At 39.8% G+C, this 15185-nt stretch overlaps 1 protein-coding gene across 7 annotated transcripts in view; it reads left to right on the top strand.

The window, feature by feature from the left end:
- The window catches only part of bnc2 (basonuclin zinc finger protein 2), a 756635-nt gene that overhangs the window by 458324 nt on the left and 283126 nt on the right, over positions 1 to 15185 (top strand). For all 7 annotated transcript variants that reach the window (XM_060840003.1, XM_060839984.1, XM_060839964.1 and 4 more), the window contains one exon: positions 8649 to 8884. In XM_060840003.1, the coding sequence (XP_060695986.1) occupies positions 8649 to 8884 (236 nt within the window). The remainder of the gene's footprint in view (positions 1 to 8648; positions 8885 to 15185) is intronic.

The raw sequence follows: 15185 nt of genomic DNA, 5'->3' as shown, positions 1-15185 counted from the left end.
CTAACCATGCCTTACCCCTCACCTGTATTCACCTATCCTTACCTCACCACTCTGCCCCTCTCCCCACCCTAGCCTTCCCGCCCCATCACCTTTATCTGCTGCTTCTCCAACCCTGAAGAAGGGTAATACCCGAAGTGTCAATTTCTCCACCTCCTGATGCTGCCTGGCTTGCTGTGTTCTTTCAGCCTCCTGCTTGTTTTCTTTGGATTCCAGCGTCTGCATTTTTTTTGTCTCCCACATGAAATTGGGAATTGCTTCCCAAAGCAAAAAACAAATGCTTCTCCTTTGAATAGGCTGAGATCTTTTTCACTGGAGCAAAGCAGACTTTGTAGTGACCTTATAGAGACTTGTAAAATCATGAGGGCTGTAGACATGTTGAATAGCGAGGGTCTTTTCCTTAGAATAGGCAAGGTCAAAACTGAAAAACATCTTTTTAAAGTGGGAGGAGAAAGATTTGAAAGGACCCGTGAGGGGCAACATTTTCACACAGAGGGTGTTTCATATGCAGAATGAATGAACTGCCAGAGGAAGTGGTAGATTTAAAAGACATTTGGACACATAAATGACTTGGAAAGTTTTTGAGGGATATGGGTCAAACACAGGAAAATGGGACTAGTTAGTTTGGAAAACCTGATTGGCACGGACAAGTTGGTTCAAAGAGGCTGCTGCCATGTTGTATGACTCTATGACTCTTTTGGTTGCAAGCTGTGAACAAGTGGCAGCTTGAACTCTGCTTACTTGAAAACCTGCCTGAGCTGGCACCTTCCTACCTGAGGGGAATCAGTAGAGTTTGGGAATGATTATGTCACTGTATTACCTGATAGATGTGTTACATCATTAATATGCAAACCCAACATTAATGTGCACTTTGCATGCGTACAATGCTAAGTAGGGCAATCTTAAAGCATAATCTCATCATCCTTTGCTGACTTGCCCCCTGATTTCAGCATTTTAAAGTGCAGGAACCCAGTTTTACATAGAATCACAAGGAATGCAGACCACAGTAATTGAGCATTTGACCCCTGACCGTACTTATGCTTCACATCAGTCTCTTTCTACCTGTCATCTTCACCTGTATCAGCATATCCTTTCATTTCCTTCCCCAAAGTGTTTCTGTAATATCCCTAAAATGTTTGTGTCATTCGCCCTCACAACTCCTGAGTAACAATTTCCACTTTCTCAGTAAAAGAGTTTCTCCAGAATTTTCTTTGAGATTTATTAGTGATTACCTTTTATTTATTGGTCTCCTGTGCAAATGGAAAAAATTTCTTTATATCTATCAAATATATTTGTAATTGTAAAGGTATCAGTCAGTTCAGTCTACAGTCTTTATTTTTAGCCCAACCCATGCCGTTCTCCATTCCTTGTGAGTCATGTTTGCATCTTCTCCAGTGCCTTTCTGTCAGATAGAGGCCAGAATAGTGGTCTGGTCAAATCTAATTGCTCTATAGAGCTCCCTGACATTGGGGAAATAATATTACTGTATGAAGTTGAAAACTAGGCACTTGCTGTTTCCCATAAAACCTTTCTAGGAAATATAGGATGACCTCTGTCAGTAGATCATCAAGATGAACTTTACCATATAAGCTTTGTTTGCCCATTACAATATGACTTGGAAGCTGAGACCTATGCTTCATACTTTGGCACTTTTCAGAATGTTTACATTGCTTTATACACAATGCATTCCACTTCTTGCAATGAATGTCCTTGACATATTTCTGGGGAAGCTAGGTAAGTACTTGAAGTTAGTGCAGTTTGATTAAAGGTGACAAGACAAGCATAAATGCTAGCAAAGAATGAATAGACTGAACAGTCTGCCTCCACTCTGTGGATTTGTTGTCATTCTAAATGTGCAATCTTGGAGAGAGCTTTTCCTTCGAGGGTGAGTGGAAGACCACATGCAGATGAACAAAGGCCACACTCCGGTGCTTTCTAGAGGCTTCTTTAGAAAATAGTTTTGGTCTGGGAGAAAGCTACCCAGTTGTTGCCTCGTAAACAGGAACATTGAATGGTTCTTTGAGAAGGAATTGGTATAACTTGAGTGAGTTCCAAATCGAATATTTATATAATAGTGTTATTCTTTTAGGGCCTTTTTTAACAAAAATAAAGCTCTTTCACAAATAAGCAAAACCAATTAAAATGAAATACTTGGCTCATAGACACTGAGTACAAATAAGGAGTGACTTCCACTAGACCTTGCATATCTTGTATACCTTGCAAGTACACAGAGAGAGACTGAAAGAAAGAGGAAGAAAACTGAGTATCACAGGAGAAACTGGGAGAACAGGGAGAGTACAAGAGAAACTGGAGTACAGAGTGAAAGAAATGGAGTGTACAGGGTAGGAGTGAGAGCAAAACAGGGAGTCAAAAGAGAAACCTGGAGTAGAGAGAAGGAGAAACTGGGAGTCCAAGAGAGAAGACAGCAAGCAAGGAAGAAATTGGAAGTTCAGGGAAAGGGAGAAAGAAAATTTAAAGAGACTGAGGGAGAGATAAAGAATGTAAGTTAGTGGAGGAAGCAGAGAGAGATTGGGAAAAGAAAACTAAATTAAGAGAAAGTGAGAGACTGGTTTTTTTATTGTGAGGGAGGGAGCATGCACAGACTGCAGAAATATTTTCATACAATTGTCTGGCAACCCTTCTGACAAATACTACTTCATTTTTATTTCTTTCACATCTCCGGCAACCCGTCGTAGAAAACCTGTCCTCGGATCAGAGGAGGGAAAAACAGGTGTCAGGTCGGCAATCAAGACTCTAAAAGATTTCCAAGGGAGATCAGCCAACAATTATATTAATGCTGTTGCTTTTATCCAGAGATGTTATTATCTTGAGGTGCTGACTGTTGCATGATTGCCTCAAAGAACACAAGACAGGACACAGTGGAAATTTGATACTTATGAAATCAAAAGGACACTATGTGAATTTGGATTTGGTTCAAAGTTTGGAGCAAAATTTGCAATTGGGAGCTTCCAATAGTGTTTGCCTAGAGCTATAAAACCTCTGTTATCTGAAGTCTTGTTGGAATAAGATAATAGGAAATTGCAATAATGGTTTCCTCCTTGGTGAAATTTCATTCCTTTGCTATACATAGTTAAATGATGCGTACTAGACCATAAGTTTTTTCCATATGTGTGATATAATTATTTTATCTACTCATGACAGTTTGATCAGTTCGAATTGGAGTAATTTGCTTACTTTTATGATTGTGGTAATTGATTAATGTTCTTTGCAATATTGAAGAATGTTTAAGTCTGGGAGTTATTAGGAACTCATTAAGACAGGACTAAGAAAATAATAACAGGAGCAGGCAATTGGGCTTGTTCCATCATTCAATATGACTGATCAGATTTTGCCTTAGTGTAAATTGAAATCTTCTTTCTTGTGCATGAATGGCAACAGGCTTTGTTGAACATGACTGTATCCAGAGGATGGTAGAGGACAAAGCCATACAAACCAAGGCTCAAGCTCTACATTATCTGACAACAATATGACATATAACACCTTTCACACACAGTTACTAGCTATCCTTGCTGTGAAGGCATAATTCTCTTTCTTCTATATCATTCCCCCATTTTCTTTAATGGTACCCAATTTAATCATTCTGGTTGAACGTGGAACATTTTACTCTCTGTTTCCGTCTCCTCCCCTTAAGATCTTGTTTTAAGATTGAGTACATCTGTGCCACCCAATGTGTTGCTGCTTTTGTGTAATGTGTAAGAACTCTGGCTACCTTTGCACAGGACTTCTGGGAATCTTCTATCATTTTATTTTTCGGTGGTGTGTTCCTATTTTTCTCTTTCCTTATCAATGAAGTGTGGAGCTGGAAAAGCAGAGCAGGTCATACACCATTGGAGGAGCAGGAAAATCGATGTTTTGGGCCAAAAACCTTTCATCAGAACCCGAAAAGTTGACTTTCCTGCTCCTGTGGTGCTGTCTGACCTGCTGTGTCTTTCCAGCTCCACATTTTATCGAGTGTGACTTCCAGTATCTGCAATCCTTACTGTTTCTCTTTCCTTTGGGCTCTTCGCAGCTGATGGTGAGATTTCAGAATCTTTTGTTGCCACCTCATGTAGTCACTGCAGCTTTTGATTTCCCTGAGAGATATTTGCCTTTCCAGTCTGAGGCTCGATAGTGCTGCATAACTGCTATTAGAGTCAGAGACATTAGCTGGGCTGATAGCTTAGCAGTACCTTAATATAAACAGACTTGTCTAACTCTCTCAACTTTAATATCATCCAGCTCCTTTTGATGTCTCTCTTAAGTCTTTTCTGCGATATTCATTAGTTATAAAACCTCGGTTGTTTGGGTTTCTGCTGTTTTCCTGAAATAAATCTTGAATTCTACCACGGCTTCTTGGTCAGATTCATCAGCAGGCTTCAGCAGTAGGACACTAATCATCTAATATTCAATATTGGCTTTATCTAATTTGGATTTGAGGATCTTCTTTTTCCTGGATAGTTTTAACTAACTGCTTGCAGTTGTTGAAATAGCTCTTGTTGGGCTGTTTTTGGGATTTAACATTTTTTTTCTGACTATATTGAATCACCTGGCTATCTTTTACTCAGTGTTGTTAAGTTAGCATTGAAACTTTGATGACTTCATGTTTGAATAAAGATTTGTTTCTACCTCTGTATTCCAGGATCCATCTCGTTGACACTATCTTGCTGCTTTCAGGACATTTCGAATCTTTGCTGGTATTAGTTTGTGGTTGAATTATTGTAAGCTCTTCTCTGTTGCCATCTCTTTCAGCAGCCTGGTGTCTTTGATCACAATATCATCAGTATCTGGATCCTGAATATCATCTAACAGGGTCGTTATAGTCTCTAAAAATAATTCATCCTCTTGCGATATGTGTTGCCACTGTAATTGTGACGTGCTCTTTCTTACTACAAGGTTCTTTCTAAGACTGGTCAGGCTATGAATGCCTGGCAGTGGAGTACTGCAATGGTGGTGAATGCATTTAGTTACTTTGCAAGCCTTCTGATGGATGTTGTGTATCCTGTTATTTCCCACCTCCATGTGTAGTGTATTGCACTGTCACTGAGCACATGTTATTCAGCTGGTGACCCTGCAGCTTGCCACATTCCTTGCTGTGACTTTTATTTATTTATTTATTTATTTATTTTTCTTCCTTTCACATCCTCACTGCTCCTATGGACCATCTCCAAAACTCGTTGCAATGCAGTGGCCTTCTACAAACTTCGCTCAAGTGCCTGACATTTGCTGGTGCTCTGTGGGCTAACTCTGCCTCCCAACCTATCTTTCTCCACCACCCTCCTCACTGGCCTTGAGTTTAAACTTCTTTGCCTTCTGTGCACTGTTCGCATGATTTCTTTCCCTGGCTTGGCTGTCTCTGGCCTGACCCTGCTATAGCATGGGACTCCTTTCTTGTGAAGCTCTCCTTTTCTGTGCGTTTCTCTTGTCAAAAGGAATTTTTGTTCCTCTCAGGGGCTGCTTTTTGATTTTCTTTACTCTCTTTGTTGTTACTTGCCAGTTCTCAGAGGGCATTCTGCCATGCTGCTTTAGCTGTCATGTGAGTTTTGCCCCTTTGCCATTTTGTGACTAGATGGGCCTTGAAATTCATCACTTGCTGGTCCCTGTCACTATAGAGCCCCTTTTCAGGTATTACTTTCAACTCTGGGTTTGTTTTGCTGGGCTGGGCTCAAGGTTTACAAATAACACCCTACCGTCACTGGACTTCGAGCTCTTACCACCACATGTCTCCAGTTCTGTAGGTCTGTTCACCGTAATCACTATGTGATAAACTGAGTTCTACACTCTTGTGAGTGAACAGCAACAGGCTTAATTGAACATAACTGTGTAGAGAAGATGGTCAAAGAGAACATCTTACCTTGGCGTCATTGAATAGAGGAAGTGATGTTTTGCCTTGCAGGTTTCTGTCATCCTTATTTATTTTTCTGAGATCTGGAGCCTCCTGATGGCCCAGTGTAACAGTGGAGGTAAACCACTAAAGAGTCCAAACGTGAAGGGGATATTGTCTTAAACAAGTTCTAGTTTATTTCATGAGAGTTATCAGGTACAACTTACGTTAGTAATTGTTGCTAAGACTATAAGGAAACATTGGAGGGGGCTTTTGTGGTGCTATGATACTGCCACCGGACCAAGAGTCTCAGGTTTAAGTTTCCCTCTGCTCAAGAGGTATGTAATAACATCTCTGAACAAATTGATTAGAAAAATAGTAATAAGCAAACTGAAGATATTGATTTTCACTCTGCAAGGTCCTACACACTTCTGACTATTCTCCACCTAGGTCCTTGTGATATCATTGGATTTGGTGGGCTGAATGCAGTCTCCAACATTAAGCATTACTAAATACAAATTGCTCCCCAAGCTCCATATATTTTCCCAACATTAACATTTATAGATTCATCAATGTAGTTACATTTACCTCTGACTTCACTAATTCAGACAGCCTGCAGGTTTCACAATTCTTCCAGAACTTGGAAGATTAGTAGGACTTTAGCATGAGGACTGTTGACCTTGACTTTGTTCTTGATTCTGTATGGTCTGTACAATCTCTCTACACTCAAAGGCCTTTATATCTCTTGGAATTCTTCACTGATGATGTTCCTGCTAGATCAGTCAGCCAGGAGAAAGTGAGGACTGCAAATGCTGGAGATCAGAGCTGAAAATATGTTGCTGGAAAAGCGCAGCAGGTCAGGCAGCATCCAAGGAGCAGGAGAATCGACGTTTCGGGCATGAGCCCTTCTTCGGTCAGCCAGTCCATTACCTTATGTGGAGGACCATTAATTTCTTGACTTTCTTTAACAGTGTACTTCTTGCCTGCTGATTTCAGGCAGTAGCCTCGAAACATCATTTGGGGCACCTTTAATCTTGATGGATTCCCTTCATGGACCATGGCTGCTCTCTTGAAATGGGTGTTTTCTCTTTTACAATATCTTGGCTTTCTGATCCAAATAGTTCCTTCATCACCATGTCTTGAATCTGTGGACATTGGTCATCCCATCTTCTCTTATGAAAACTATTCCCAAACACAGATGAACTTCCTTTTTGCGATAAGCTGATTTAAACAGGATTTCTTGAATTAACAAACACTGTGAATTTATGAATTGCTAAATGTGAGAAAGGTTATTAATACAGCACACATACACACAAATTAGAAATAACGTGAGAACAAAAAGATAAAAAATTGAAAAACACAGTTTTGCAGATCAGTCTCTGAATTGTTGTAAAGAGTGGACAGTTAAACATTGCAGCATTTGCAATGAAGGTAATCAGTAACGCTGAGTTCAGAAGTCAATCACTTTTTGAAACTTTCGGTTTTGTAGGCTGATTGAAATTCTATTTTTGATCTGTTTTCAAAAAAGCTCATTTGCGCACACAGAATGAAAGCGAGGTTTCTTTATCTGCAGCACAGGGGTATCTAGTGACAGTTTTTCATCTGAGACTTTCACAGCACAGTAATACTCCATTCCTGGTTGGTACTCGTGAAAGTGTTCAGTCCCATGACTGTACTCCAGTAGAGTTGAAACTGGCTTTATAGCCCCTGTCCACTTCTGTCTTCCTGGAGGGTAAAACAAACTGCATCAGGTGGCTTTTTGTTTAGAAGGAAGAGATATTCAATCCCTCATTATCTCTTCTTGTTAAGTCTTGCCCTGTCTGAAGTTTCCTGGTTAACTTATATGTCTGAAATTCATTGGTTGCACGTAGGACTTTTCCAGTTACTGGATTTAAATCTGATTTCTTTCTGTAGCTGTCCCCTTTTAAAACCAGCATGTTACTGATGTTAAAAGTAAAAAAAAGACTAAAAATACATTGGGACTGTGATCCTGTTATCAGAACAATGTTTATGGCCCTTCATTTTGGTCTCTCTGTACAAGCATGCCCTATCAAAGAAGAAAAGGAAGAGGAAAGAGCAAGACTAGAGCTGTGAAGTGAAGAAGAGGAGGAAATAACTGGAGGGTTAGCTGGAGGTATTTCAAGGACTGTCCATCCAGCCTGTCCTGACTGGATGGGTGGCTGTAAAGCCATTTGTAGTTGGGAGACAGCAGGCTAGGTGCTGGGTTGGGGTTTGATAACAATAAAGCAAAAATAGGGAGAGCTGGGTGATGTATTTTTGTTAATGTATAAAAAGATTGATTCATTCAAGATTGGCTTTTATCATTAGTTATGCTCAAAATCATGATAAAAGGGTCGTGTGAAGTAATTGACTCAATGTGACAGAAACAAATTTATTGTTAATTTATTTATTAAGCTGAGAATCATAAGAGCAGGAGGAAGCCATTCTTCACCCTAGACCTACTCCACCATTCAGTTAGATTGCGTCTGATTTATGACTTTAACTCTCCCTATGTGCCTTGGTTTTGTAATCTGTTATTATTTAGTTAATTCTGCAATTCCCTTGCAAAACGAAAATCTATCAAACATTCATTTAATGTTTTCATTTTAGCTCCAGCCCCAAAAGCTGTTTGGGGGTACAGTTCTTGATTTTTCACTCTCCTTTTGTTCAACCAAGTACTTCCTGGCTGTTCCACTGCTGTATCATCTATGTGAATCTACTTGGTTGTACTTCAGACGAAACAGCACAGGCATGAGCTGAATGGTTGTCTTCTGTGCTAAGTAATGACTCTAGTTTAAACTAAATATAATTTGTTGTTTCTTTTTTCCAGCATTGGACAAGCTCAGCACCCAACACCTCTACCATCCAACTCAGGTGGAGATTGTTCAGTCCAATGTGGTGTTTGACATCAGCAGCCTAATGTTGTATGGAACACAGGCTGTTCCAGTGCGCCTCAAAATTCTTCTTGACCGTCTCTTCAGCGTGCTGAAACAGGAGGAGGTGCTTCAGATCCTTCATGGCCTGGGCTGGACTCTCCGAGACTATGTCCGTGGATACATCCTTCAGGTAGGAACTGGCATAAAGTGTGGAAAAGAGGGTCACTCTGAGAAGCCAGAACACCTGGTGAGGGTGGCCACCTGTGTTGCAGTATCTGGTTACCAGCCTCATTTCTGAAGTAGTATTATAGACTCGCAAATGTCCATTCAACAAGTCTGCATGTTACTGCTCACAGCTCATTGCAACAGCCAATAACTGGGGATAATCACCTTGAAGGTTAAGCCACAGCCTCCGTATTTTGTCAAAAGTAAAAAGATTAAAAAGGGCATAAAACCAGTTCACCATGTTGATGGTAGACAATGGCTGATTTCCACCTTCCTTCATATCACTTGGTGTGGTGCCTCAATCTTACTGCTGGCTGGGCTAGGACACAATTGCCTTACTCACAACCAAGAGCAAACTTTGTCAGTCACTTGCAAAAGAATTAATATAATCAGAGAGTGACATCAGGGGAGATTTACCAGGTTGATAGTCCCCATGCTCTTCATCTCTATTTCGATCCATTCTGTGGAGTACCTGTGCATCCTGACCATATTGAATCACCCGTGGTCCAATAAAAAGGATCAGTTGAAATTCCAAAAGACTTGTTTTTTCATTGAATCTTGTCTCATGCAGTCCCTTCACTGTGGGATGGGGATTGGGTGGTGGCATGGAAAGGTTGCTCATGAGGAAAATTAACATTCTCTTTTGAGAAGCTTTTGATTTACTCCCCAGTTGGACTGTTTTCATTGAACTTTGCAGCTCAAACAATGGTGTGTACTTGAGACCTGCAGCAGTTAGACACTGCCAGGCTAATGAAAGGACCCAGCAGTCTTTTGGTTTGGTATACAATAGAGGGATGGGCAGAGGCACCTCAGTAATTACTTCCAGATCGACTTTAGAGTCCCTCACTGCTAAATTCATGGCAGATTTCTCTGTCTAGAGGCTCATTCACCTATTGTGCTCAAAATCTTGTCTGAAAATTTCAATTTAGATTGCATACCAACTGATGTCTTTTTGAATATTTTAGGAAAATTGCATATTAATTAACAATGGTGTTTACTTTTAGCAAGTTCAATGTAGAGTTAGGTTTGGCTCATCTAATGGATTTCAGCCTGAGTGAATCTGCTTTGGTTGTGTACAAATTTCACTGATAAACAATAAAACTTACCAACATGAATATATTATCTGGAATGGATTAACCTATTAGAAGCAATCTATCCTAAGCAGTTTACAATCCTGTCTGTTTCTGTATTTCTCAATAACCAACCCTCTGCATGAATTATCTTTTTCTCCCTTCAACATTGTGTTCCTGCTTCTTGTTTTTGTGTTTATTTTGTAGTTGAATTGAGGCAGTAGTGCTGAATCACATCACTGAATGAAAACAAGTCCTAATTCAGAGTATGAGTAGACGTGTAACTGTGAGGGCGAAGTGAGTTGCTGGATCTTTCTGCAGCATTTCTCAAGTTATGACACTGTTTGGAATTGGAGTTGCAAGCAAAAGTTGCCTGTTTAGAAACACATAGGGCCAATTGGAGTTTCCAAGATGGTGGAACAGATGTGAAATGCTTGGAGTCAGAGTATGAATTGTCTGCTTATGCCAGTAATCATTTTCAAAGCATACTTGATAAATTTTTCCCTATTTGTGATAGTCATTGTGGTAGATTTACATTTAAACTTACGTCATGGAAGTATATCAAACTGCATCTCACTTTTTTTCCATTAGGATTACATGATCTTATGAGGCCCATATTACTATGTAACTTGTATATTAGGGTTTAATTTTGCAGTATAACACATTTTGCTTCATATTCTAGGATCATTTGCAGCATAAAAGCTGGTTTGACTTTACACGAGAATAAAGCAGTGGGACTTCAGCTCCAAGGCTGTCTCACCTTTGAGGCAGTTTAGGATTCCCCACCCAAGTTACATTCACTGCTGTATATATGGTTGGCTTCATGCATCGTTGCGAGTAACCATCAGTGGTCTTGTGTTTATATGCTGTGATTTTAGAGATTTGATGAAACAGAAGTCTTACATTGTGTTACATTCCCAATGAAGATCAATAATGTTTATGAAGATGTTTAAATTTCTGTTAGAATCTTTATACAAAACTATCCATTGTTGCTCACAGTTTTCAATGGATTCAAAAATTTAACAGGTTTAATTGGAAGCACTAGCTTTCGAAACGCTGCTCCTTCATCAGACCTTCATCAGATTATAACCTGGTGTTGAGTGATTTTTAACTTTGTACGCCCCAGTCCAACACCGGCAACTTCTAAAATCCGAACTTTGCTAATTTGTAACCATTTCTCAGAATTCCTGAACTAACAGTAGTAGGGCCCACTCTAGTGATTTCTCTTCCTGGCTTTGCTAGTGCAGATTTCTGAAATCCATATAATGTCACAGGGTGTATGTTGGCAGCCAGAGAACATTCTGCCCAATATCTCATTGAGGACCTATGGCCTTCTATTCACTGCTGACCAGACCAAATGCAATATTTTATCTGTGTCAGATCTCTCTCTCTCTCTCTCTCTTTTTGTACAAAGAATTGAAGATTGTAAGTCAGTCAACATTCATCCCAGTCTGCCAGTGGTTACAGAATAATTTTGCACCTTCCACCTTAAGTCTCAAAACTTGGGCCTCCCCTGTCCCCATGGTAACCTAGCCATTCAGAATTGTTGTCAGGCAGAGTTCAAAGCAGATCACATGGCCATCTTCATTCATCCATTTAACCTTCAATTAAAAAGACAGTTCAACACCTAATCATCTCAAAAGCTCTCTTATGCAGAATATTGTTTCAGGCTGATTGGATAAAATTGTGTTTTCGAGTCATAGAGATGTACAGCTTGGAAACAGAACCTTCAGTCCAAGTTGTCCATGCCGACCAGATATCCTAAATTTGATTTAGTCCCATTTACCAGCCCTTGCCCCATATCCCTCTAAAGCCTTCCTAATCATATACCTATCCGGATGCGTTTGAGTGTTGTAATTGTTCCAGCCTCTACCACTTCCTCTGGCAGCTCATTCTATACATGCACCACCCTTTGCATGAAAATGTTGCCCATTAGGTCCCTTTTAAATCATTCTCTTCTCACCTTAAACCTATGCCCTCTAGTTTTGGACTCGCCTAACCCAGGGAAAAGACCCTGTCTATTTACCCTATCCGTGCCCCTCATGATTTTATAAACCTCCATAAGGTCACCCCTCAGCCTCTGACGCTCCAGAGAAAGCAGCCCAAGCTACACAAACTCAGAATGGTAAGCAAGTTGATATATTTTATTTGTGACATTTTAAAAAGCCTCCAATAACTTCAGGAATTAGATTTTACAGACAGAGGCGTGGGCTGGATGGGTGTGGTCAGGGTTGTGTGTTGGATGGTGCAGGTTGGATGGATGTGGGTGAGGGGGGAGTTGGACACATGTGGGTTTGGTGCGGGTGGTCTTGTGGGTTGGATGGATGTTGGGGGGGTGGGAGTTGCATGGGTACGGGTTGGACAGGTGCGGGTGGTGTTGCTGGTTTGATGGATGTGGGCAGGGATGGGGGTTGGACGGGTGGGGGTGTTGGATGGGTGTGGGTGGGGGTGTTGGATGGGTGTGGGTGGGGTGTTGGGGTTGGACGGTTGGGGTGTTCAAGTTGGACGGGTGGGGAGTTGGGGTTGAACTAGTGTGGGGGTTGGAGTTGGATGGGTGTGGGGTTGGGGTTTGAACGGGGTGTGGATGGAGTGGGGTGGGTGTTGGACAGGTGCAGACAGGGGTGGCGGTTGGACATGTGTGGGCGGAGATGGGGTGGGATTTGGACAGGTTCAGGCCAAGGTGTAATTTGTCTTGAATATTTTTATGCAAAGAGTTTGAAACAGAGGTGACAAGTGGTCTTGTTCCAGGTCAGTAAGTTAAATGGCTTATGGGTTGTGGGGTTTGTTTTTATAGGTTGGATCAGTAGAAGGAGCATGAATGGTGGAGTCAGGCTCCTACAGGTTAGGGTTTTTGTTTAGTTTTCAGTATGTGTCGGGGTCTTGAAGATTCTCTTGATGTGCTTTCCTCCTGGACTGGCAAAATATTACATGTGAGACTATGTATTTTACTGAATTTGCCTTGCCAAGGGTGAGTTGAAGGGATGTTACCATGTTGGAGCAGTTGCTGTTTCGTACTTAACTAGTCTATTATTCTTTTAAAGTTAGACAGATTATTTTTTCTCTTCTTGTATTTTAACTATAAAGTAAAAATAAAGTGTGTTTTGCTTAAAGCTGAGTAGTATAACTAATTGAATTGCATCTGGAACACAGTACCTTACACTTGCCTTTAAATAAGAAAAAGTCAGGGTCTGGGCTGTCTCCTTGATATATGTGGAAGGTGCTTGGTCTGGTCCATAATACTGCAGTTCAGTTGTGATGTTGGGCATGGATATCTGGTTATTTAAGTCAATGGAAGATTTTGTTGCTGTAACCTTTGAAGGAAAAGCATTATGTGCTTCAAGGGGAAGATAATATGTTTTCTTCTCTGGAACTAATTAAAACTGTTTGGATAGAAAATATCCATTTATTTTCATTCTTTCAGAACATGGACCTTGTCATCTTGGTGCATTATTGCCATTCTTTATGAATTTCCTACTCAAATAGAATTTACAGCACAGAAATAAACCATTTGGCTGAACACCTATTTGCTTAATCTTCAATTTTCACAGATTTCATTAATAGTTGCACAAAAATGCTCTCCATCCTTTCAATGGCACTTAAAATAATTCAATGTGATTTGTATTTATAATGCATTTGCCCATGTTCTCTTTGAATGTACCCATGTCCTCTCATCAACTACTCCCTGCAGCAGCATATTAACTATTGTCATTCTTCAGGTGAAGATACCCTGAATTCCCTGTTGGATTTGTTAGTGACCATCTTATATTTATGGTACTTAGTTTGGTTCCTCATCCATTCACCAAGTGGAAACATTTCTTTGCTTTTCCCTATCAAACTGTTTCGTAATTTCAAAGATCTCTATCAAGTCACATCTCAGTCATCTCTTTTCAAAAGAAAATAACCCTCATCTGTTTAATGTTCCCTATTGGGTAAAGTCTGTCATCCTTGTGAATCATCTTTTTTTGCACCTTCCCATTGTTTTCCTATATGTTTTGAGTCATTGGTGACATAAAACAGATTTTCATCTTATAATTGCATAAAATTCTCTCCATCACTCTTCCATGGCACTTAAAATAATTCTGCATAAGTTATATTGGTATTGTACCTGTTAGAAAATGGAGAATTCTTCAGGATAAGCATGATGTTTATCTATTAACAACATCCTATATTTTGTTAATAGGAACCACTGATCTGTGTTGCCTGCATGCATCTAAAGATCTTTCCATTTCCTCCTTTGCAGAAACATCTAAAATAAATGGGTAAAATTATCTGCTTAAGTAATGAAAGGAGGAATTTCAGATATGTATATTAAGCATTCTGGTAGTGAAGTGTACAGTGGAATTGCTAAATCCATTTTAGTTAGAATCAAGCTTTGGGAATGATCAACCCTAATACAAGGACAGCATCCATTTATTATTCACTGGTATAACCTTTGAGTGTTTACTATTCATATTATTGCACTATGAATGTTTGCTATTTACTCATGCCTTACTCATATTATGACCCATTATTTTCTATCTAACTCACTTCAGCTCGGTGTTAATCATTTTTTTTCGGTTACCCGCACTCCAGTTATATCATTCCCTGTAGAATGTGGATAATCTTCGCTACTTTCCTTCAGCACAGAAACTTGAATTTCAAATCGCTTTCCTAAATCATGCAATTTTGATTCTTGAGTTATTTATCTGTAATTATCGACCCTGCAGTTCCTATGGGTGAAAAAGGAAAGCAAAATTGATGCCAGTGTAAGGAACATTAGATTTGTACAGAGAAACATGTTTTTAAAATTAGTGTTATCTGCGGTTCAGTGGGAAGAGAAATCTGATGTTGCAGAATTATCCTATATGAAGGCATAGGAAGGTAAATTTTAATTTACACTTTTGATCTGGATATTTAATGGCAATGAATAGAGCCTGTCATTTTTTAATTCGATTCCATGTGATGGAAGTTTATAATGTATTATTATAGATCAGGAATTTGGATTATAAAGTATAGGTAAAATGGGTGTGGCTTTAGTTTTCAAAGGGGCCTTTGCTTTTCAAAACAAGCAGTGTAATTTTTTAAATAGTGGGTTGAGCATCGTTTCCAATAAAGCATGTGACTTAAGCAAAATTAACAGCAAGCTAATTGGGTTGGTAATTGATGAAGTGTTTACAAAGTTGAACTTTATGACCTATTGAAAGACAGGCCAAGCAC

This window comes from Hemiscyllium ocellatum, chromosome 2, assembly GCF_020745735.1.
Source record: "Hemiscyllium ocellatum isolate sHemOce1 chromosome 2, sHemOce1.pat.X.cur, whole genome shotgun sequence".
Lineage (NCBI taxonomy): Eukaryota > Metazoa > Chordata > Chondrichthyes > Orectolobiformes > Hemiscylliidae > Hemiscyllium > Hemiscyllium ocellatum.
The sequence above is the reverse complement of the archived record's forward strand: the minus strand, read 5'-3'. Positions and strand labels throughout refer to the sequence as shown.